Source organism: Aulostomus chinensis, chromosome 18 (genome assembly GCF_037954235.1).
Source record: "Aulostomus chinensis isolate RoL2024-O1b breed Wild chromosome 18, RoL_Achi_v1.0, whole genome shotgun sequence".
Classification (NCBI taxonomy): Eukaryota; Metazoa; Chordata; class Actinopteri; order Syngnathiformes; family Aulostomidae; genus Aulostomus; species Aulostomus chinensis.
In genome coordinates, this window is record NC_141337.1 from 22,112,019 (window position 1) to 22,134,646 (window position 22,628).

A 22,628-nucleotide genomic window follows, 5' to 3' on the forward strand; every position below is an offset into this window, starting at 1 on the left:
TGTTCCGGAGAAGAGAGCGCTCTGCGTGGAAGGAGTCAGGTTGGGTAGTAGACAGTTCTCCAATAAATTTATCAGGAGTGTTTTAACTGATCAATACAATCCTTACCAACTAATAAGAAAATCTGTTTTGCATGTTTACAGTGCTGTGGAGGCCAGAAAGACAAGGAGGTGGTTTTTGTCGAATCAAAGATAAAAGCCCAACTCTCTCATCAACGCTCATTCGTATTCACACGTATTTATACGTTGTGTATGGGTTGGCTTGTGTATGTTGTTCTAATAATTTGATATCTTCATTTATTTATTTTTATCTTATTCTATTATCTTTATTTTACATAAACCTTCCCATAACTTTTTTGAACGGAGCTTAGAGAACTGGAGTCAAATAGCTTGTTGGTGTTACCAACACGGCCAGTAAAGCTGGTTCAGGTTCTGGTTCTGATTCATATTTTCTTTGAAGTTGCGACCTGAAATAAAGTTTAAAAATGAAAGCTGCAAGCAGCGTTGTTAGAGCCTGAGCCCCCCCCCCCCAATATTGCCCATAACGCACATTATGCGCATGTTGCGTGCGCTCATTAAGATGAATGTCAGTACAAACCCAAGTTTTGACTAACGCTGAATTTGTAGGAGTTCAGGCAGCTACTTAATTTATCTACTCAGCCAATGTCTGTTTTTGTTACGGTCTCTCATAATCAAATGCGCTGAAAGGAAATCAAAGTTTTGAGTTGAACTTTGTGTGATTCTGGATGCTGGTGAAATCTGAATTAAAATTACTCTTTAAAGACAACATTTTTGCTCAAGTCCACAAAAAAAAAACACTTTAAGAAAGCTTCTTTCTTACTTTTCACAAGTTTTATAAAACAGGAAACAGACGAGTCTTTGAGAAACAACCAAGTATTCGTGAAATCATCGAGATCCTCCCTCTAAGATCAGCTGAATTCAGAAAGACATCCTGACAATCCATCCAGCAGGGACTCGAACCCGGAACCTTCTTGCTTGGAGGTGACAGTGCTGACCACGGCACCACCACCACGCCTCAGCCTTTTCTTAATTTTATAACAGAAAACATTTTTGCACTATTTCCTTTTTCATGTTTTAATATATTTTCAGAATGACGGGCAGCAGGGTGGAGCAGTGGTCCTCACTGTGGCCCCCCCCAGCAAGAAGGTTGTGGGTGGGAAGCTGGAGCACGGGGTCTTTCTGTGTGAGTCTGCAAGTTCTCCCTGTTCCTGCTGGGTTCTCTCTGGTACTCCAGCTTCCTCCACAGTCCAAAGACATCAAGAGCTCGGAGCTCCTCGGCTCATTCACTCGGCTGTGTTCATGCTCTTGTCGCTGGGGGGGAAACTGCAGCTGAGTCTCAGATGCGCGTTCACACTTTGCTTCAAGTGGTGAACTCGACACCCCGAGTCACGATCAAGCACCTCGTCGTCACGGGACAAGTCTGGAGGGAAGAAGGCATCTACATTACACACACCTGGAAGCTGAGTGTCCAAACCCAAGCAAACGCTCACAATTGTGTGACAGTTTTAAGATAGAGCTGTCAGGTCTGAGACTGGCTGGATTTGGATGTAAAAGTGAGGTTGTGTTCATCATGAGAGAAAGTCAGGACGAATCTAAAGCTGGTCTCAAGAGTGATGAACCACCAGAGGAAAGGAATCATTCCTCTAAGCAGCTATGAGGAAGTTCTCTCATAACCTGCAGTGCTGTGCTGAAGCTCAGGTTCTATGTTCCTACCTGAGAGTCTTCAGCCTCCAGCCAGGATCTTCCAGTCCAGCAGACAGCAGCCTCTCTCCTGGGCCTCCTGGATGATTGAAGCTCAGCTCCAGCTCTCTCAGGTGGGAAGGGTTGGAGCTCAGAGCTGAGGCCAGACAAGACAAGCCCTCCTCTCGGATGTTGCAGCACCGCAGACTGCAGGTAATAGAAATAAGACACCGTTTTATAAACTCATGCCACCTTCCATTTCCACCCCATGAGAACAGCAAGGTGTCCTCCTCATGTGCCACCATCAAGAGACTTCCAAATGAAGCATCACTGGCCTCAATCCTCTTCAGACTCTATTTTTGTTTCATAGAAGTTTAGTAGTTCTTATTTGACCGTTGTTTGCTCACCACCGTTCTTAGTCAGTGTGTGTCGCTGTAAACTGGACTGTTTCAGTTTCCCTGAAGGGGAAACGCTTCTCCTCTCATCAGGACGGCGTTCCAGTTCTACGTCACTGGTGGGGAGGTGTAGGCTTTTCTAACTGTGTGGGTGCGACCCTCTCCCAGAGTCGTTTGTCACATGCGAGCTCTGGATTTCAGAGTTTCATGAGCGTCGTTGACCCAGTGGGGATCCACGAGGGTCGATAGGTCAGGTGGAGTTAAGGTGACTTGGTGTTGAGCTTCATAGGGAGGTTGGTCAGGACCGTATGGCAGGTGGTAAGGATCAGAGATGGTCCCTCCAGGCTGACATAGAGAGCTTCCTTCACTCCTCTTTCAAACCATCGGTCTTGTCTGGCCAGGTTGTGTACGTTGCTGTCCTGTAAGGGACTGTCCCTTCTCCTTCAGATGGAAATGGAGAGCACAGTCTTGACCTGAGGTGTTGGCTCTCCGGTGCTGGGCCATCCGTTTGTGTAGCGCTTGTTTTGTTTCCCCAATGTAAAGACCGGTGCAATCCTGGCTGCACTGGACCACATAGACTAGGTTTCTTTGCTTGTTTTTGGGTGTGGTGATCCTAGGTTGGGCAAGCTTCTACCTCAGAGTTTGGTTTGAAGTGAACTGGTCTGTGGTGTTTGTTGAAGATCCTTCTGACTTCCTCAGACACTCCTGCCACAGAAGGACGTTGTTCCTTTTGTCCTCTTCCTCTCAGTCTGCTCTGAATCTCTGGACAAAAGCCATTCAACTCACTCAGGCTTAATCCAGCGACGTGGTTATGGAGCCACTCCATTCCATGTTGACAATAGCTGAGCCAAACATTCTGTCACAAAGGTTTCCCCTCAGTGAGTGACTCTTGTGCTCAGGAGGACGATGTGCTCCCCTACCTCATCAGTGCCACATGCTCACTCTTGTGTGGACCGTCTTTTGCCCAGTGAAATGTAGACTGACAGCAGACTTGCGCCGTTGACTGGTCATGTTCACTCGTTAGTGACTGGAAATGATGTCTCCTTTTGGGTCCACGACTTCCCCCTCTGTCGTCTCTGCTCTGTCATACACGCTTTTTCTTGTCTTCCGAAGATCTCTTCAATGCTGACTTCATGATCATAGGTCAGGTCCGTACATACTGAGAAAGCTAGCTGCCAGTCCTCTGTATCCAAGCACGCGGTATCCAGCAGTTTAAAGGCCAGCACTCCACCAGGAAGCTACACCTCATATTCAAACATCCCCACATAAAATTGATGACAGTTCACACTGCTGTCCCTCACGGAGCTCCATCAATCCCAATCACAACTTCATTTGTCAATTTTCACATGGCTTCCCTTCACCCAGGCCTCTGCCGCTGCTGACCAATATCAGAAGTTGAAACTTTTGGTTTATTGGTTTTTGTAAAATTCGGTCAGTCGGTTAAATCATATAATTTCATGGTCATTGCGGCGCACAGGCGGGATTTGCTTTGGACCTGCTCACACAAATTGGCTTTTCTTTCTTTGTTATTCAAGAAACTACCAGACATAAACAGTCCAGGATAAACGGAGAGAACAAGCGTCACTCAACTGGGCTCCCTCACGGCTCCAGGTTTTTGCAGAATGATATGATGTCGAGTCAAAGTTGACCTTTGACCGTTTCAGTATAAAATGAATATAAAACGTCACCATGACACATTTGAGAGAAATTCTGCTCTCATGATCTAAAGTTTTGTGGAGACACTGTGACCTTTGACCATCAAAATCTAACCAGTTCATCTTTGTGTCAAAACGAATGTTTGTGTCAAACTTGGAGGAATCCCTTCAAGAGGCGACTCAGAGATGACGTTGGTGAGAATGGGACTGATGGTTGTGTCGCGGGACACCCTGATAATTCCTCCCACCACGAGAGTCGCCGGCGTGGAGGCCTGATCAGATGAGAGCTGTTCTCTGACCTGAGAGTTTCCAGGCGACAGCGTGGATCCTGCAGTCCAGCAGACAGCAGCTTCACTCCTGAATCCTGCAGCAGGTTCCCACTCAGGTCCAGGTCCCTCAGACGGGAGGACTGAGAGCTGAGAACTGAAGACAGAACTGAACAGCTTCCCTCTAACAAGTTGCACTCCTCCAGCCTGAGGAAGAAACATAAACATCTGAAAACATGGCTGTCAAGACAACTTTTCAATGATTGAATCTGTAATATTTTTCTGGCCAAAGATGAGTTTTTATCTGTCGATTCCAACTGTGGTTGCCAGTCAGCCTTCACCCCCTCTGAGCCCAACATCTCCACTTTTCTGCCTTTGACCTCATCTGTCAGCGCATCTCCACACGACTCTCGAGGCACGACAGTCGCATGAATTCTGGTGTGACGACTCAGACTGAGGTCCCATCGTAAAAAAAAAAAAAAAAAAAAAAAAAATCAGATGTGTGTCTGACTTAGGGTCACAAACGTGAGAGGCTCAAATCTGATGTGAACGGATCAGAGTCCCTGGGGTTTGTGCGGTTCACACTGCCATCAAACAACAACAACAACAAATAAATTGTCAGCAAATAAACAAATCAGATTTGGCTAAACCTGTAGGGAAGAGCAGGTTCACCAGACTCAGAATCTGGACAACCCTTAAATGATCTCTATCTGTACACGGACTGAGGGGCAGGGCTTAGTCCATAAATGGGTGGGACTTAAATGGGGTGGGTGTGGTTTAACATGGAAGCATGTGTTTCAGGAAATGTCAAGTGTCCAGAAATTATTAGGGATTGATTCGAAGTTATAAAGTGAGAAAGGGAGTGTGTGTGTGTGTGTGTGTGTGTGTGTGTGTGTGTGTGTGTGTGTGTGTGTGTGTGTGTGTGTGTGTGTGTGTGTGTGTGTGTGAGACATGAGGAGGACAAAGTAAAAGGGGGTGTCATTTATTTCCAGGCCCTTTGTCAATGATGACATGAACTGACAGTGGGACTGTGGACCTGATGACGATGCTGACGATGCTGCAGTGCTGATCTCCTGGTCTGTTTTTCTGTCCATCCGAAACCTGACGCAGGATCAAGCCAAGCTTTATCCAGACGTGTCTCAGCACCAGGTCCGATGACCTACAGCTCTCTACTTATTTGTCAAGTTCCAAAAATTAGCAGGTGGATGGAGGAATAAATCTAAACTAAACAATGTATCAACAGCAGGGAGAGAAGGAAATCCTGTATACAGAGAATTTGTGTCTGGGCTCAGCAACAAGGACACACATCTGTCTTCTGTGTGATGGCAAAGGCAGCTGGAGTGAGTTACGCCTCTCAGCATTGGGTTTATGTGGGGGGAGGGACTCTGTGTGTGACGGACAGGCCTCCTGCCTATCAGAGAACATTGTGGAACACGACCACTTAATGAGGACTTTCCCTCCAAACACCAGCTCATGGACAATCACACTGTTACTCATTAGTTACTCTGCCTCCCCCCACAGGGGCTGACACTGGAGCGAGTTCAGGCAGACAACGCCAGCTGATCAGCCATTTACATCTGACATTCCCCACTCTCAACATCGTCACTGAACAATCCCTCCTATTCGGCGGTACATTTAAAACAAGGAAATTTCCCAGCTCTACCTCTGCTTGCCAGCGAACTGCACCTCACTCAGCATCATTGCCGTTTCTAAGCCCCACTGCCAACCCAGAATCCCCCTGTAGGCTGTGGGGGATTTTAGTTTAATTGCGCATCGCTCCCCAAGATACACTTCTATTTATTCAAACAACTGTGCGGAGTGATGAGGTCGGAGTCTAGACGCCAAACTCTGAAATTAACATTTTAAATCATGAGTTGTCTGACTGAACTGCAAACTCGTTTCACCTGAGTATTCGGCTCAACCCTACACATTTGCCTGCCACGTGAATGTAGATTCAGGGTCATCAAGTGTACGCAGTGCTCCGCAAACTGCCAACATGGCTCCAACCACCAGCTGTAAATATATCTAAGCCCCCAATATGATGAGGAACCGTAGTGAAGTCAAAGAGCAGTTTTCATGAGAATGGGACAGGAGGACAGGTGGAAGGACGCCCTGAAAACACAACGCCTCTGACCACGACTGTCGCCGGCGTGGAGGCCTGATCAGATGAGAGCTGTTCTCTGACCTGAGAGTTTCCAGGTGACAGCGTGGATCCTGCAGTCCAGCAGACAGTAGCTCCACTCCTGAATCCTGCAGCAGGTTCCCACTCAGGTCCAGGTCCCTCAGACGGGAGGCCTGAGAGCTGAGAACTGAAGACAGAACTGAACAGCTTCTCTTTGAGAGGTTGCACTTTGCCAGCCTGAAGGAGACATGGAGACACTTAGAGACCTGCCCCGCATCGCCGATGCAGCAGCACTTACAGATTTTTGTATTTGAAAGTGTTATTTTTAGACCCATTTAGAAACATTTTCTTCCAAAAAGAGGGAGGAACCATATTTTTGATGGCAGTACTTTTTGACTGATGGAGTGACAAACAGAGACATCTAACATCCCCTGAGTGAAAAACTCTCCTATGTCGACAAAGTGAACAAGATTTCTTTTATTTGGCTTCATCCAATGTTGATACTTCTTATCCGGTAATGGTCATTTGAAAACGTTCAATTAGAAGGCGCCTTATTTGCATATTTCAACATCAGGTTTCAAAAAGCTTTTAATTATCATTAAAAAAAATTTTTTTAGCAGTTTTTGTTTTGCATGATGGAAAATCATCGTTATTGAAATTCCTCTAATCGTCACCAGTATTCAGTTAAACTGTCCAGTGGAACAGTACAGCCCAATACAGGCTGGGGGAAACACAACAGGACATGAGAGACTAGATGGTGGTCATCAGCTTTTGCCTGTCACTAGTCGTCACACACAGAACACGTAGCGTGTAGATCACGTGTCCGCGCACCACAGGACCCCACTAAAGCCACGCTGCCACTGCAAACCTTAACGCTGAAACCCAACTCTTGCTCTCAGCTATTGTGTTTGGCTGTTCACGTTTGCTGTCGCAACGCGGCCCATTTCAGACCCCAGCCTGAACTCGTCACAGTCCTAAACCCACACACGTGTGTAGACAAACAGTAACCATCATGTGACACAAAGCTTGCTGTCTTGTGGAAGTGAAATTGAAGGCAACGGACATCGGTGTTTATGGGTTCATATGCAAGTTGCTGCTCAGAGGAAGTCAGCGAATTCCTGAGAAGATGAGAACGAGATGGGGAACAAGGAGAGAGACAGTCGCATCTTAATGATGACTTTTTAGTGGAGCTGCTGCAGATGTGTGTGTGGCTGCAGAATGGAAGCAGGGATGGTTACGCCAATGGCTTCAGACAGACTTACTGTATTTCATCCAACATTCCAGGGTGAGAGGGTTACTTTTGACCTCATCTGTTCGCGCCTCTCCACGTGAGTCACGGCTCTGATTTGTCCTACAGTAGACCTGGATGTGAATGTTTAGTTGAGCGTGGACCCGATCAGCTGATCTGACTGACGTGACAAAGGTTCACTGCTGGTGAAATTGGGGACTGATCTGAAGACGCCCTGAAACCACAACACCTCTGACCACAACTCTCGCCGGCGTGGAGGCCTGATCAGATGAGAGCTGTTCTCTGACCTGAGAGTTCCCAGGCGACAGCGTGGATCCTGCAGTCCAGCAGACAGCCGCTTCACTCCTGAGTTCCCCAGCTTGTTGTCGCTCAGGTCCAGTTGTCTCAGACGAGAGGACTGAGAGCTGAGAACTGAAGACAGAACTGAACAGCTTCTCTTTGAGAGGTTGCAGTCCCTCAACCTGAAGAAGAAATGGAGACATTGGAAAACGTGGCATTTAGTACCAACTTTTAAAATACGCAATCTGTAATAGTTTTCTGGCTATTGAGCATTTATGTGTATCTTAATAGTTTGTTATTCTTGGTTAAAACGGTGTTGATGGTTACACCAGTGAACAAAGACATCCATCCAGCCATGTTCTACCGCTTATGGACAGTGTGGTTCAACGCCAACACACAGCTGCAATGTTACAACCTTTCATCTTTTTACAAAGATCACTTCACAGTTTCAGATCAGAGGGCCTTGTCGCCACTTCCCTCTGGGAGCGGAGGAGTAGAGAGTTTCACTCTTGGTGTCTGTTTATTCTAAATGAATTGAAATACGTTTATTCCATTCTCTAAACTGCTTCAGAGGCATTTCTACTGGCAATGATAAGAAAAGCTTTCCCATCAGGGCTGGGACTTTTCCCTTTAGCAACCCCTGGGAAAGTTTCAGGACCTGATCCCTGTCAAAGAGCAGAGCGCAGCCGAAACAGGATTCTCAAAACCTGTTGTCATGTTGCCTCATTGTAATATTTCAGAAAACTTTAACAGGATATAAATATGTCATTTTGGAAAATTGAGATTAATATTTCCTCCAGATGGGCTGCACGGTGGTGCAGTGGTCAGCACTGTGGCCCCCCCAGCAAGAAGGTTCTGGGTGGAGCCCCGGCTGGAGCACAGGATCTTTCTGTGTGAGTCTCCATGTTCTCCCTGTTCCTGCTGGGTTCTCTCTGGTACTCCAGCTTCCTCCACAGTCCAAAGACATCAAGAGGGGACCAGGTTAATCCAGACTCTAAATTGACTGTAGGTGTGGCTGGGAGAGCCAATGGTTGTCTGTCTATATGTGTTGGCCCTGCCATGGACTGGTGACCTGTCCAGGTGAACCCCGCCTCTCGCCCGTTGACGCTAGGATAGGCTCCCCCCCCATGACCCTTAATGTAGGAATAAGCGGAAGACAATGGATGGATTTCCTCCAGACATTACTGAGATGGTGTTGAATAATGGATGATGACTCATTGATGACCTTTGACCTTTTGAGTCACTTAAAGTCACACAAATAGACACGGAGTGAAATTCGTCAAAAAGGGAGTGACTACTCATTAATGGCAAGAAAATGTGTTGTGCAGTCATTGTGACCTCTGAAATACAGTCATCGTTGTCCATGGAAGGGTTGTGCCAAATTTGAAGAAATTCCCTCAAAATGTTAGCGAGACGTGATAAGGATGGATGGATGGATGGATGGATGGATGGATGGATGGGAGGGTGGAAGGGAGGATGGATGGGAGGATGGAAGGATGGATGGATGGATGGATGGATGGATGGATGGGAGGATGGATGGGAGGATGGAAGGATGGATGGATGGATGGATGGATGGGAGGATGGAAGGATGGATGGATGGATGGATGGGAGGATGGATGGGAGGATGGAAGGATAGATGGGAGGATGGGAGGATGGATGGGAGGATGGAAGGATGGATGGATGGATGGGAGGATGGATGGGAGGATGGATGGATGGATGGATGGATGGATGGGAGGATGGATGGATGGATGGATGGATGGATGGATGGAAGGATGGATGGGAGGATGGATGGATGGATGGGAGGATGGAAGGATGGATGGATGGATGGATGGATGGATGGGAGGATGGATGGGAGGATGGATGGATGGATGGATGGGAGGATGGATGGGAGGATGGATGGATGGATGGGAGGATGGAAGGATGGATGGATGGATGGATGGATGGAAGGATGGACGGATGGAAGGATGGATGGATGGATGGATGGATGATGGAAGGATGGAAGGATGGATGGATGATGGAAGGATGGATGGATGGATGGATGGATGATGGAAGGATGGATGGATGGATGGATGGATGGATGGAAGGATGGATGGAAGGATGGAAGGATGATGGAAGGATGGATGATGGAAGGATGGATGGATGGATGGAAGGATGGATGGATGGATGGATGGAAGGATGGATGGAAGGATGGATGGAAGGATGGAAGGATGGATGGATGGATGGATGGATGGATGGATGATGGAAGGATGGATGGATGGATGGATGGATGATGGAAGGATGGATGGATGGATGGATGGAAGGATGGATGGAAGGATGGAAGGATGATGGAAGGATGGATGGATGATGGAAGGATGGATGGATGGATGGATGGATGGATGGATGGATGGATGGATGATGGAAGGATGGATGGATGGATGGATGGATGGATGGATGGATGGATGGATGATGGAAGGATGGATGGATGGAAGGATGGATGGATGGATGGATGGGAGGATGGATGGGAGGATGGATGGATGGATGGGAGGATGGAAGGATGGATGGATGGATGGATGGATGGAAGGATGGACGGATGGAAGGATGGATGGATGGATGGATGGATGATGGAAGGATGGATGGATGGATGGATGGATGGATGGATGGAAGGATGGATGGAAGGATGGAAGGATGATGGAAGGATGGATGATGGAAGGATGGATGGATGGATGGAAGGATGGATGGATGGATGGATGGAAGGATGGATGGATGGATGGAAGGATGGATGGAAGGATGGAAGGATGGATGGATGGATGGATGGATGGATGGATGATGGAAGGATGGATGGATGGATGGATGGATGATGGAAGGATGGATGGATGGATGGATGGAAGGATGGATGGAAGGATGGAAGGATGATGGAAGGATGGATGGATGATGGAAGGATGGATGGATGGATGGATGGATGGATGGATGGATGGATGATGGAAGGATGGATGGATGGATGGATGGATGGATGGATGGATGGAAGGCAGATAGAATAGATCGGCACTGTGGAGGCCTGATCAGATGAGAGCTGTTCTCTGACCTGAGAGCTTCCAGGCGACAGCGTGGATCCTGCAGTCCAGCAGACAGCCGCTTCACTCCTGAATCCTGCAGCAGGTTCCCACTCAGGTCCAGGTCCCTCAGACTGGAGGACTGAGAGCTGAGAACTGAAGACAGAACTGAACAGCTTCTCTTTGAGAGGTTGCAGTCCCTCAACCTGAAGAAGAAATGGAGACACTTAGAGACCTGACTCTCAGTACCAACTTTTCAATGATAAAATATGTTCTACTTTGGCTGATGATCAGCTTTTATAAGTTAATATCAATGCTGTTTGTGAGTCCGCCTGAAAAATGACACTTGTCAGATTTTGTTCTTATTATACTCAGTTTTAATAAAGAGTTGCAAAAAAAAAAAAAAATTCCAGAGGAGTTCTTTCTGTAGAAATATGATCATGAGTTATTCCTAACATGCTGTACCACTTCAGAGTGACAGCTGTCAATCATCAAGTCCCAAAAAAAAAATCTTTCCACGATGTCATCACTTCATCTGAGGGAGAGTTTATGAAAGGATCCAAAATATACATCGGTCCAGCTCAGGGTATTAAGCTCTTTGGACCAAAACGTAGACAAAAAGTTTCCTTGATGTTTCGGAAAAATTCTGAACTCAGAAAAACAAATGCATCCGTAGTAAAACTTCGAGAGCAATGCCCGTCTTCATGACCACTGAGGCACGCAAGAGGCAACCTGTTTCAAACAGAGGGTCTTCCTCAGGGTCGTACAGAGCCGAAAGCATGACGCTGATGATCTTGCATAAAAAAGCCTACATTGACGTCACAAACCGCCATCTTCCACGGATTTTCTCTGCAAACTTGATCAACTCCAGGCCACCACGGACACTGAATCCCTCTACACTCAGGATTCCACAGCAGGCACCGACTGAAAACATCGAACACACCGACAGAACGTCTGACAAGCTCCCTCGTGATCTGATAAGTGCTCTGGCTAAGATGTGTCTGGAGACTATTTCATGTCAGGTGATGATTCTTTCCCCAAGACATCAAACATGGCACAGACGGTGGCGCTGCCCCCGGCATAGTGAGCCAGTATTTGGGATCTCTTGACTATGACTGGATGAAACCCTTCTATAATCCAAATCTGTCGTACAGAGTTTGATGGCTCCGATCGATAGATGGTCTGTTTCTCATTCCTCACAGCTCAGTTGAGTTCAACACTCTACTCATCTAAGTGGATGAAACCACTGCTGATATTGCGATGGACAGCAGAGCCACAACGTCAGCCATTGAAGCTAAAAAAACAAGTACACGCCTCAACATCACAATTTGTGACAACTGTGGGAGTTGCAGGCAGGCGGGCGTGGAGCCAGAGTCTAAGAGGTCTCAGGTTACAGGTCAAAGTACAGAAGTACAACATCCATGTTCAATTTCTGAAAAAAAGCCCAATCAACCTGATGGGTAGCGACTGCTTTGTAAATCAAATGCTACAGTTCTTTGTACTCCTGACGGTTTTTATTCAACCATTTCTGATGATGAGGCCATGCTGATTGTCTGCTGCTACATTTGAATTCCCAAAGATCACCTTAACACAGTTGCATCCCACACACCAAACGAGGACCTGGGAAAACCTCGCCTTTTCTGAATACCCAGAGCGTAGCCGTCATGCGTTTGTTTCTGTGAGGGTAAAGACTGCTATTCTGTTGGCTGATCTGAGGCCTATATTTCTGTGCCACACCTGACGCATCTCACCTTCAAATCTGTGTCCCTCCCGTTGAGCCCTGCCTCTGCTCTGTGTTGCATGTAGGCTTCCTATGGAGGAGCAGCATAATCACAGCCTCGTGCAGCCCGGGTGGTTTAAATGTGGTGTGTTTTGTGTGCCACAGTGGTGATTATTTGTTACCTTTTGTTACACATGTACATGTACTCAGTGGGGAAGCTCCATCCCTTCATTTTTGTTCATTGCACTTAGCCTGCATAGCTTCCAGCTTCACTTTCAGCACTTTTGGACCTGACTCGGACCACATTCTTTGTACGTGACATCAGCCCAATGTCCACCCCGGTAGACCACATTCTCAGCCTAATGAATCCGTGCTGCAACCACACTCACACACTCAACTTCACGATGACAAGTTACAGCGACTCAGCTTCTTAGAGGATGGGAATGGAACGAAAATGTGGTATTTGTCATGTATTCAGTTAAATTCGCTAAACTGTGTTCATTCATCAGTTGTGCATCCACTTACAGAGATTTAGTTGAAGCTTTGACCACTGGCAGCAGCCTCACAAGACCCTCCTCTGACGCGGAATATTTTTTCAGGGAAAACACTTTACGATCCTCCTCTGATGACAGTAGTATGAAGACCAGAGCCGACCACTGAGCAGGGGACAGTTCATCTTTGGAGAGAGGTCCCGATCTCAGCTGCTGTTGGATCTCCTCCACCAGAGATCGATCGTTCAGTTCATTCAGACAGTGGATCAGGTTGATGCTCCTCTCTGCAGACAAATTCTTATCCATGGTTTTCCTGATGAACTGAACTGTTTTCTGATTGGTCTCCGAGCTGCTTTCTGTCTGTGTCAACAAACCTTTGAGCAGAATCTGATTGGTCTGCAGTGAGAGACCCAGGAGGAAGCGGAGGAACAAGTCCAGGTGTCCATTTGGACTCTTCAAGGCCTTGTGGACAGCACTCTGGTAGAGGTCTATTGCTTCAGGTTTCTTCCTCAAGACTTTGGACTGTTGGGAGGTTTGTTCTCCAGCCAGCAGATTAACTCCAGAGTTGACAAATTTTAGCAGGACATGAAGAGCAGCCAGAAACTCCTGAACACTAAGATGGATGAAGCAGAACAAGCGGTCCTGGTACAGTCCTCTCTCCTCCTTGAAGATCTGAGTGAACACTCCTGAGTACACTGAGGCTGCTCTGATGTCGATGCCACACTCTGTCAGGTCGCATTCATAGAAGATCAGGTTGCCTCTCTGCACCTGATCAAAAGCCAGTTTGCCCAGGGACTCGATCATCCTCCTGCTCTCCGGAGTCCAGTGTGGATCCGTCTCAGCTCCTCCATCAAACTTGACATTCTTCAGTTTGGCCTGAACCACCAGGAAGTGGACGTACATCTCAGTCAGGGTCTTGGGGATCTCTTGTCCCCCACCAGTTTTCAACACGTCCTCCAGGACGGTCGCAGTGATCCAGCAGAAGATGGGGATGCGACACATGATGTGGAGGCTTTGGCACTTCTTGATGTAGGAGATGATGGTGTTGGCCTGCTCTGAATCTCCAAATCTCTTCTTGAAGTACTCCTCCTTCTGAAGGTCGGTGAACCCTCTGACCTCTGTCACCATGTCAACATACTCAGGAGGGATCTGACTGGCTGCTGCAGGTCTTGTGGTGATCCAGATGTGAGCAGCGGGAAGCAGTTTCCTTCTGATGAGGTTTACCAGTAGGACATCCACTGAAGTGGACTTGGTAACATCAGTCAGGATCTCACTGTTGTGGAAGTCCAGAGGGAGTCGACACTCGTCCAGACCGTCAAAGATGAACAAAACCCGGAACTCTTCAAACCTGCTGATTCCTGCTTCTTTAATTTCAGAGAAGAAGAGATGAACAAGTTCCACCAAGCTCAACTTTTTCTGCTTCAGCACGTTCAGCTCTCTGAAGGTGAATGGGAAGATGAAGTCTATGTCCTGGCTGGTTTTGTGTTCTGCCCAGTGCAGAGTGAATTTCTGTGTTAAGACTGTCTTCCCAATGCCATCCACTCCCTGTGTCAGAACGGTTTTGACGGCTTTCTTTCCTCCAGATGAACCTTTAAAGAGATCTTCTCTTCTAATGATTGTTTCTGGTCTGGTTGGTTTCCTGGATTCCGTTTCAATCTGTCTGACCTCATGTTTGTTGTTGACCTCTGCAGCCCCTCCCTCGGTGATGTGCAGCTCTGTGAAAATCTGATTCAGCAGGGTTGGGTTTCCTGCTTTCGCGACCCCCTGAAACACACACTCAAACTTCTTCTGCAGGTTGGACTTCAGTTCACGCTGGCAGGCTGAAACTAGAGTTCCTAAACAAACACACAAGGGAATCAATTAGATGACGTCTCAGGAAAGTCGACAACATTAAACTGCAGGTCTCTGCGTCTTCCATCCCTATGAAGTCTATGTAGCCTCCCAGTTGTGGTCAAACAGTTCCTGGTTGCTTTGAGCTTGAATGCTTCTGAGGGATACATCATAGCAGGGTGTCAGACATGGCAGTGAGGCATCAACGACCCTTTGAAACCACTCGCCCTTCCATTTCCTGTCTACTTAAAAACTGAAGGGAACATCAACATATCCTGAACATTTCCTCCTTCAACATAAACCTGTATGACAGGTGTCTGAGCATGTGGATCAAACCAATGTGAAAAGAACATGAGAACCGTCAGAAATACTCAGACGTTGTTTGAGAACACACAGGGATTTGCTAATGACTGCTGCCAACACTGATTGTATTATTTCACCCAGTTACGATGACTGGAGGATGCATGATTTCGCTTTACTGTCAGGTTTTTAAAAATGTTGTACTGAAACGAGAAGGTAATGACAGATGTATGGATTTCAACTGAGGAACATACTGTTTCAGTATGGCCACGTGTACTCGTCATCCAATCACACTGAAGTGCCTTTAGTGAGGAGAGGGGGAAGGGGAGTGGGGGTGAATGCAGGAGTGTCTGCATGTGTTTGGAGTGAGACGGCGCTTCCTTCACTGAAGTCGCCTCCTCGCTGACACCAGTGCCACATCCAGGATGGCTCTTGTCAGGGATTTATCGATACTGATTACACTACTGCTAATCATTATCGATCCTTGATGATGATGATGATGATGATGCTGTAAAAAAAAATTCTCCCTGCTTGCCTCAAACTGGGCAACTCAACACCTCGCGTGACTTCTTGTGCGATGCTGGCTGTTCAAATTTCCTTTGACGAAGTACCTATCAGGGACGGGTCATGATTTTTGACGACTTGGATATTCATTCAATATTATAAAGTTGGAGAACGATGAAACTATTGCGGACTTGGCTTGAGTCTTTTTTAATTTTGCCTGTGCTGCAGGCATGTTCAGCAACCGCTGGGTTGTTTTATGAACGAGGACATTTTTCTATCTCTGTGCTGTGACAAGTAAAGCGATTATTCAGACGGAGTGTGAGAAGCCAAAGAGAATCTTTCTGTGCCGCAGCTCTGACATCATTAGCTATGTTACACTGACTAATGATACATTGTCAACACAGATAGCAGCACCGCTTGTCAAGGACCTTATTGTCACTTCAATTCTGATGTAATCGTGTCGTGGGACCAATGAATAGCGGGCCTAAGTTCCCATCTCCACCGCCATACTTCGGTGAATTGAATGTGTGTCACTCGTTGTCATGGAAACATAAGGCCCGTGTGTAGTCTTTTTATCTGGCACTCCCCAGTGTGCTGTCGCGTCTTTTCACCCCTAAACACTCTTAATGAGGCATCTGTTTATACGGCCAGCAACCATGTAGGCAGCAGCCTTTGGTGTCTAAAGCCCCTTTCACACTGCACCAAAAACGCGGGTCAACACAGGTTTTTGGGGCACTCTGAAAGGGTCCACTTGGTATTTCGACTCGGTCAACCGACTCGCCAAGCGACCCGGGTGTTTAGTGGCTCGGCTCGCCTGCAGTGTGAACAAGGCAACCCCCGTCGTCTCAAGTTTCACGCGACCTTCCTGCCGCATCCTGATTTTGTCACTGTGCCGCCTGTCAGACTTCGCCTGGAGCGTCTTCGGCTCCCTTCCAGACGAGTCGCTGCAGTAGCACTCGGACATGTTCCAGTGTGAGTTTGTATGCTTTGCAAAAGAGACAACATAGCAATACACACAACGACAACACTAACGTTGGACTCAGCGATGTCCATGTTGTCGTTTGTTTACCTCTCAGTGTTCTGGCGCACGTTTATGTGAAATGATGACGTTGTCAGCGCGATGATGTACAAGAGAGAAAAACACAGGCACACAGCCTCACAGCAGGAGCTCAGACCCGGGTCTTCTGGAAGCTTGAATGCGCCCTGATGCCGAGCAAACGCGGGTCCAGAAACACACGTTTTTCAGTGTGAAAAGGGTTTACCAGACCCGTGAATGCCTCCCATGTTGCCTCTGTGCCTCCTGTAAACACTGAATCATCTTACTGCTCTGTAGACAGGCAGCCAGCTCCTCCTGCTTCATTCTCCTCAGGAAGTGGAGTGTGAGCTTCTGAAACACCTCTCTGATGCTCCTCTTCTGCTCCTCCTTCTCCTCACCACCATCCAACTCCTCACCATCCTCAGTCTGACTCCCCAAGCATTCTGGGTAATGTGGACTCAGAAGCCTCCGGACCGTCTTCAGCTCGTTCTTCACAAACGTGAGCAGGTTATCCTCCAGCAACTGGAAGAGAGTGATGAACTGGAGCTTTATTTCATCCGTCAGTCTGAAGGTTGCTGCTCCGAACACAGCAGCACCGACACTGAAAGGACCTGAAGGAACTTTGCTATTTCATCTCTAACTCATCTGAAGTAGGAGGTGAGTTTGTAGAAGTACAGACCATCAGTATGGAGTCCAGCTGTGTTTGATGTGAGCTCTGCTGCTCCTCGCTGCAGAGAAACACTTAATGAGTCAGACCTGCACACTGCTCATCACAAAATTGAAGATTTTGTCAAAAAACAAAAATGATAACTAAAGTAAATGCTGCTCTGATTACTGGGCATCTAATTTTTACCTTTTTTCAGCAAAGTGTCCTCCACTAAACGTGATAGGGACCTTCATTGATCTGTCACTCCTCATGGACACCCAGCTGGGCTGAGGAGAGTCTGGCCTCTCCTGCTGCACCCTGATTCAAATGAAGGAGTACACAATCACGTTCATAAGAAATGTCGTCCCCAGACTGAAAAAATTAGACGTTTGATTCATATTATTTTTATTTAAGCCAAGATTAAACGGTTCTGTACGTTAAGTGTTATCTTAAGTGCGTTGGTTCTGGGTAGAGGGAAAGTAAAGTGACCACTTGGCGCCTGTCTTGTGTTCTAAGCGTGTTTCTCATTTGCAGGTAAAAACTGTAAAAACAAACTGAATGGTTTGTGTGACAACAACCTTTAAGAACAGAAGGAGGCTGCAAGCCTTTCATCCTCCCTCCTCCATGAAAGCCTGGCATGCAGAGCATCCACACGCCTCCTAACAGAGCAGCGCAGTGCCGGCCTTGCCGCTCTGTTCTGAGCGAGCTGAAGTTTATTAAGATCCTGCTTCCATGCACCAGACCAGAAAACAGGCCAAGGACAAGCAGTCCAGATTTGACAGCACTGGAGACTGGAAGAGGAGTCTGATTGTTGCATTCGTTAGCAGATGAGCACTCCTTCTAACTGCATCCATGCCATTACTCATTCTCACCACTGTATTATGAATCTGAGTGGACCATGACAGGGTGTTGTCAATAGAGACACCCAGCAATTTGACTTCTTTAACTTGACCAATAGTGGCATCCTGCAAAGAGAGGCTTCAGTTCTGATCCATCCTGACAGCAGATTTAGAACCAATGATCATGCATTTAGTGTTTCAAACATTCAACTTCATCCTATTTTCCATGATCCATTCAGAAACCAGGTTTAGCTCCACTTGAAGCTCATTATTAACATGTTCAGTGCTCTCTGATGGAGCATACATGGATGTGTCATCCCCATAAATCCCCATTCCTGCATTTTTCAGTACATGTGGCAAATCATCGACAAAAATAGAGAAGAGAAGCGGACCAAGGCAACGTCCCAGAGGAATTCCACACTGAGGTGTCTCAGCCATTGAAAGGGAGCCACTGAACATCACACATTGTTGCCTGTTCAGTGAATAACCCTTCAAGATCAAGAGGTCTAAGTCCAAATGTCATGAAGGACTTATTGTCTCTCTATGTCCCTGACTTAGATTCTTATCAAGATTTACTGTCCAAAAAAAAGATAACAAAAGTTTACGCTGCTCTGATGGATCTGCTCCACCTTCCTGCTGGTAAAGGAAGGTTCTGGTGGCTGCTGTTGCAGGATGTGCTGCTGATGGAGAATTGTTGGGTGGAGGTTCATTGGAGGAGCGATGTGCTGGACCTGCTCTACTTGGAAGGAGTCACGAGATCACTTTGGTTGTGGTTTAGCACCGTACAATCAAAACTGACTTGACTTGATGACTGAGCAACTAATTTTTACCTTTTTTCAGCAAACTGTCCACCACTGAACGTGATAGGAACCTCCATTGATCTGTTACTTCTCAAGGACACCCATCTGGGCTCAGGAGAGCCTGGTCTCTGCTGCATCCTGATACAAACATGAACAGCAACAGAACAAAGTTATTGAAAAAATGTAAAACTTGCAACTAACATCCACACTCATGTCAAGTCAAGTCAACTCATGTGTGAACGCTCATCTTCCCGCAGAACTCACTGTTTGCCTGAAGCGTTACATTGTTAGCTGCAAACAAACAAACAAACAAAAATTTTTGTTTGTTTGTTTTGTTGCAGATGGTCATCTCACCTCTGAGCTCTGGTCTGGCCGTCAGCTTCCCCACACAGAGAGCTTTCAGTGGGTGGGATCTGCTCCTCTCTGTCGTCACTCATAGTTCCGGCTTCAGCTGCATGGACACAGAGACGCTGCTGATTCTCCTTCTCATTTCATCCCTCCATTTTGAGTCAAGCTACTCTCACAGGCTACAAAGGTCTACCTTCTGCTGATGGTTGAGGGCGACATCACCACAAGGGCTGTCAACAGTCACGTTTAAGTATTCCTTCTATCGTGAGACTTTGTTTTGCTGGAGCCACTTTATCCAGAACGGAAACTCCAGTCAGAGCGCATACGTTGACACAGGGACAGTTCAGGTTCTTTAGATAGAATTCAATGACTGGCAGCATTACAGATGAATCTTCAGGTAATGAACTGTAAGATGAGGGATGGAGAACATGGAGTGTAGAACACAGAATGAAGAATGGTTTCTGTAAGACCAAGTAAAATTATACAAATAATATTCACAAAGTTTAAATACTGACAGCACTGAGTTTACTGGTCAAGCAATAACATGCAAGTGCAACGTAGAGAGACATGGCTGACAGAGTAACCAGGCAGAACAGCTTAGTATAACACGTATACACACAACACAAATTAGCAATGTAAGACAGCTAGCTGGCTAGCACTACCTTAGTTTGTGAGTGAAGTTAGTGAGTGGAAGCGTGGATCAGCTCTTCACCCTCGCTGGGGTACTGGAGGGGGCATGGGAGTTTGCACAACCAGTCCACATGTGTTTTGTGGATCTGGAGAAGGCTTACGACTGTGTTCCCAGGAGCACCCAGTGGGGGGGGGGGGGGGGGTACTCCGGGAGTATGGGGTGGATGGCCCCTTACAAAGGGCCATTCAGTCTCTCTTTGGGAGGAGTCAGAGTCTGGTTTATGGTGCCAACAGTAAGTCGGACTTGTTCCCGCTGAGGGTTGGAGTCTGCCAAGGCTGCCCTTTGTCACCGGTTCTGTTCATAACTTTTATGGACAGAATTTCAAGGTGCAGCCGGGTGGTGGAGGGGGTGGAGTTTGGTGGCGGGTAGATGATGTTTTTGCTTTTTGCAGATGACACGGTCCTCTTAGCTCCATCAAACCACGACCTCCTGCTCTTGCTGGGACAGTTCACAGCCGAATGTGAAGCGGCTGGGATGAGAATCAGCACCTCCAAGTCTGAGGCCCTGGTCCTCAGCAGGAAAAGGGTGGTTTGCCCACTCCAGGTCGGGGGGGAGGTCTTACCTCAGGTGGAGGAGTTTAAGTATCTCGGGGTCTTGTTCAAGAGTGAGGGTAGGATGGAGCGGGAGATTGACAGGTGGATTGGGGCGGCGTCCACAGTGATGGGGGTACTAAAGCAGTCCGTTGTGGTGAAGAGGGAGCTTAGCCAGAAGGTGAGGCTCTCAGTTTACCTGTCAATCTCTGTTCCAACCCTCACCTGTGGTCATGAGCTTTGGGTAATGACTGAAAGAACAAGATCCTGAATACCAGCGGCTGAAATGAGTTTCCTCCTCAGGGAGGCTGGGCTCTCCCTTAGAGACAGGGTGAGAGGCTCAGTCCTTCAGGAGGGACTCAGAGTAGAGCTGCTGCTCCTCCATGTAGAGGAGTCAGTGGAGGTGGTTCGGGCATCTGGTGAGGACGCCTCCTGGACGCCTCCCAGCCGGGAGGACGCCTTGAGACTGACCCTGGACACGCTGGAGGGATTATATCTCTCGGCTGGCCTGAGAATGCCTTGGGATTCCCTGGATGAGCTGGTGGAAGTGGCTGGGAGAGGACAGTCTGGGCTTCCTTGCAGAGGCTGCGGCCCCCACGACCCGGATCAACCGGATAAAGCGGAGGACGACAACGACGATTGTGTTGTGTTAATGTAGCTCCAAGTCCAGAGAACACTTTATCAGGATGTTCTATAAATGATTAACACCTTAATTTTAAAGGTTTCAGGACTGAATTCACCAGCAAACACCAGTCTGGATTAAAGTAGTTGTGTATGATGATGCTAATCTATAGTTACTCTGAAAACAGTTTCTAACCATTCAGCATATTAAAATTGCAGTCCTAGTTGTCATGTGTCAACTGGGACTGCAACTCAACTGGAGCTCTCTTTAAACCAGGACAGAACCTCTTGATTGGACAGTCAAACGACATCAGTCAACATCTAAATACTGATTTGTGTTTACAGACACTTTGAACTAAAACAAATGGAAACAGTTACTTACCGGAGCTTCTCACGGATCCCGGCTTCCCAACAGAGGAGCAAGTGAAAATAAAACTTTTATGACACCCAATAACACCATCAGGATGGAATGACTGAACTCTGGACTTCGTCAGCGAGTGTGATAAAGTCCATGATGAATCACCCTCCGTTCAGCTCCTATCTGAGCTTGGACGGTATAAATCATGAGCAGCATTTGTCCCAGTCCAGTCTGTCTTCCAGCAATAAACTGATAAAGTCAGAGTGCAATAAAGATATCAACAGTTTCATTCGCACTGTAGAAACTCTTTTGCAAGATTTCTCATCTCCATTTAAAAATACACCTATAAATTCACACGATGCATCAGCAACTCTCCAGCCTGATTGGGTTCTGTTGAGGGTCACAATGGCGCAGTCATTGTTGGGTGCTGCTTCTAAGTCTTTGTGTACAGTATATGTGGTTATTAAGGGTACACACGATAAGCGAAGGCCTTCAGAAATACCAAAGATGTGATTGTTAATGCTGCAAAACCTCCCAAACTCTTATTATGAACCTGATGGTGACAATGTACTGCAGGGAGCAACATACACCACCAGGGGTCAGTCCAAGCCCCCATTCCCATGGCCTGTTGCAACAAATTCACGGGTTAGAAGTAGCTCTGTTTTATGATGAGGCAGTGCTGTGGCTGGGGTTGGGTTGCAGTTGGGAAAACACTATGACCTGGCTTAAAGTTGTGAAACTAAGAGCTGAAGGGGCGGGGGGGGGGGGGGGGGGGGGCTACAGGACTCTCAAACCGGTGAGCCCCTGATTCCTGCGACACGTCCTGGTGTGTGTTGGTCTCACCCAGCAGCCCAGCCTGTTTACTAATGAAAACTTTCCACAGGCGCGTCATCGTAACATGAACGCCTACGATCACGTCACAGGAGACGGCCCCTCCCCCTCCCTCAGAAAGCAAACACCACACAGCCTGTCAGGTGTGTGTGTGAGTGTGGGTTCACTTCGGTGTCCGTGCTAATTATGTAGAGCGGGAGCAGACACACAGCTGGCATGAGCAGCGTGGTCTAGGCCCACACCCACTCACCATGGGGTCCACTCTGTGCGAGGTCACACTCAACCACCGGAGGGAGTGCTCTATTGAGGGGGAGGGTCTAAAAGAGAGGCACCTGCCCCTTCCCCTGGAAGCAGGGCAATGTGACAGCCTTGGTCATGTCAAGCTTTTCT

The 22,628-nt window shown here is 47.4% G+C and overlaps 1 protein-coding gene across 2 annotated transcripts; it reads right to left on the bottom strand.

Annotated features, from left to right (window-relative positions):
- Positions 1 to 920: 920 nt before the first annotated feature.
- LOC147245702 (protein NLRC3-like) lies at positions 921 to 21,511 on the bottom strand. Of its 2 annotated transcripts, none has more exons than XM_086183783.1 (14): positions 21,432 to 21,511; positions 19,401 to 19,612; positions 19,214 to 19,310; positions 18,890 to 18,997; positions 17,428 to 17,538; positions 17,254 to 17,302; positions 16,862 to 17,096; positions 12,939 to 14,739; positions 10,726 to 10,899; positions 7,673 to 7,846; positions 6,200 to 6,373; positions 4,048 to 4,221; positions 1,732 to 1,905; positions 921 to 1,438 (listed from the first exon to the last, which is right to left on the bottom strand). In XM_086183783.1, exons 3-14 carry the CDS (start codon positions 19,294 to 19,296, stop codon positions 1,426 to 1,428), a joined length of 3,270 nt encoding a protein of 1,089 aa, XP_086039909.1. In that variant the 5' UTR covers positions 19,297 to 19,310; positions 19,401 to 19,612; positions 21,432 to 21,511; the 3' UTR covers positions 921 to 1,425. The 2 variants fall into 2 exon arrangements, with proteins under 2 accessions (XP_086039909.1, XP_086039910.1); XM_086183784.1 differs by lacking the exon at positions 21,432 to 21,511 and adding an exon at positions 19,870 to 20,008.
- Between the last annotated feature and the right edge of the window lie 1,117 nt (positions 21,512 to 22,628).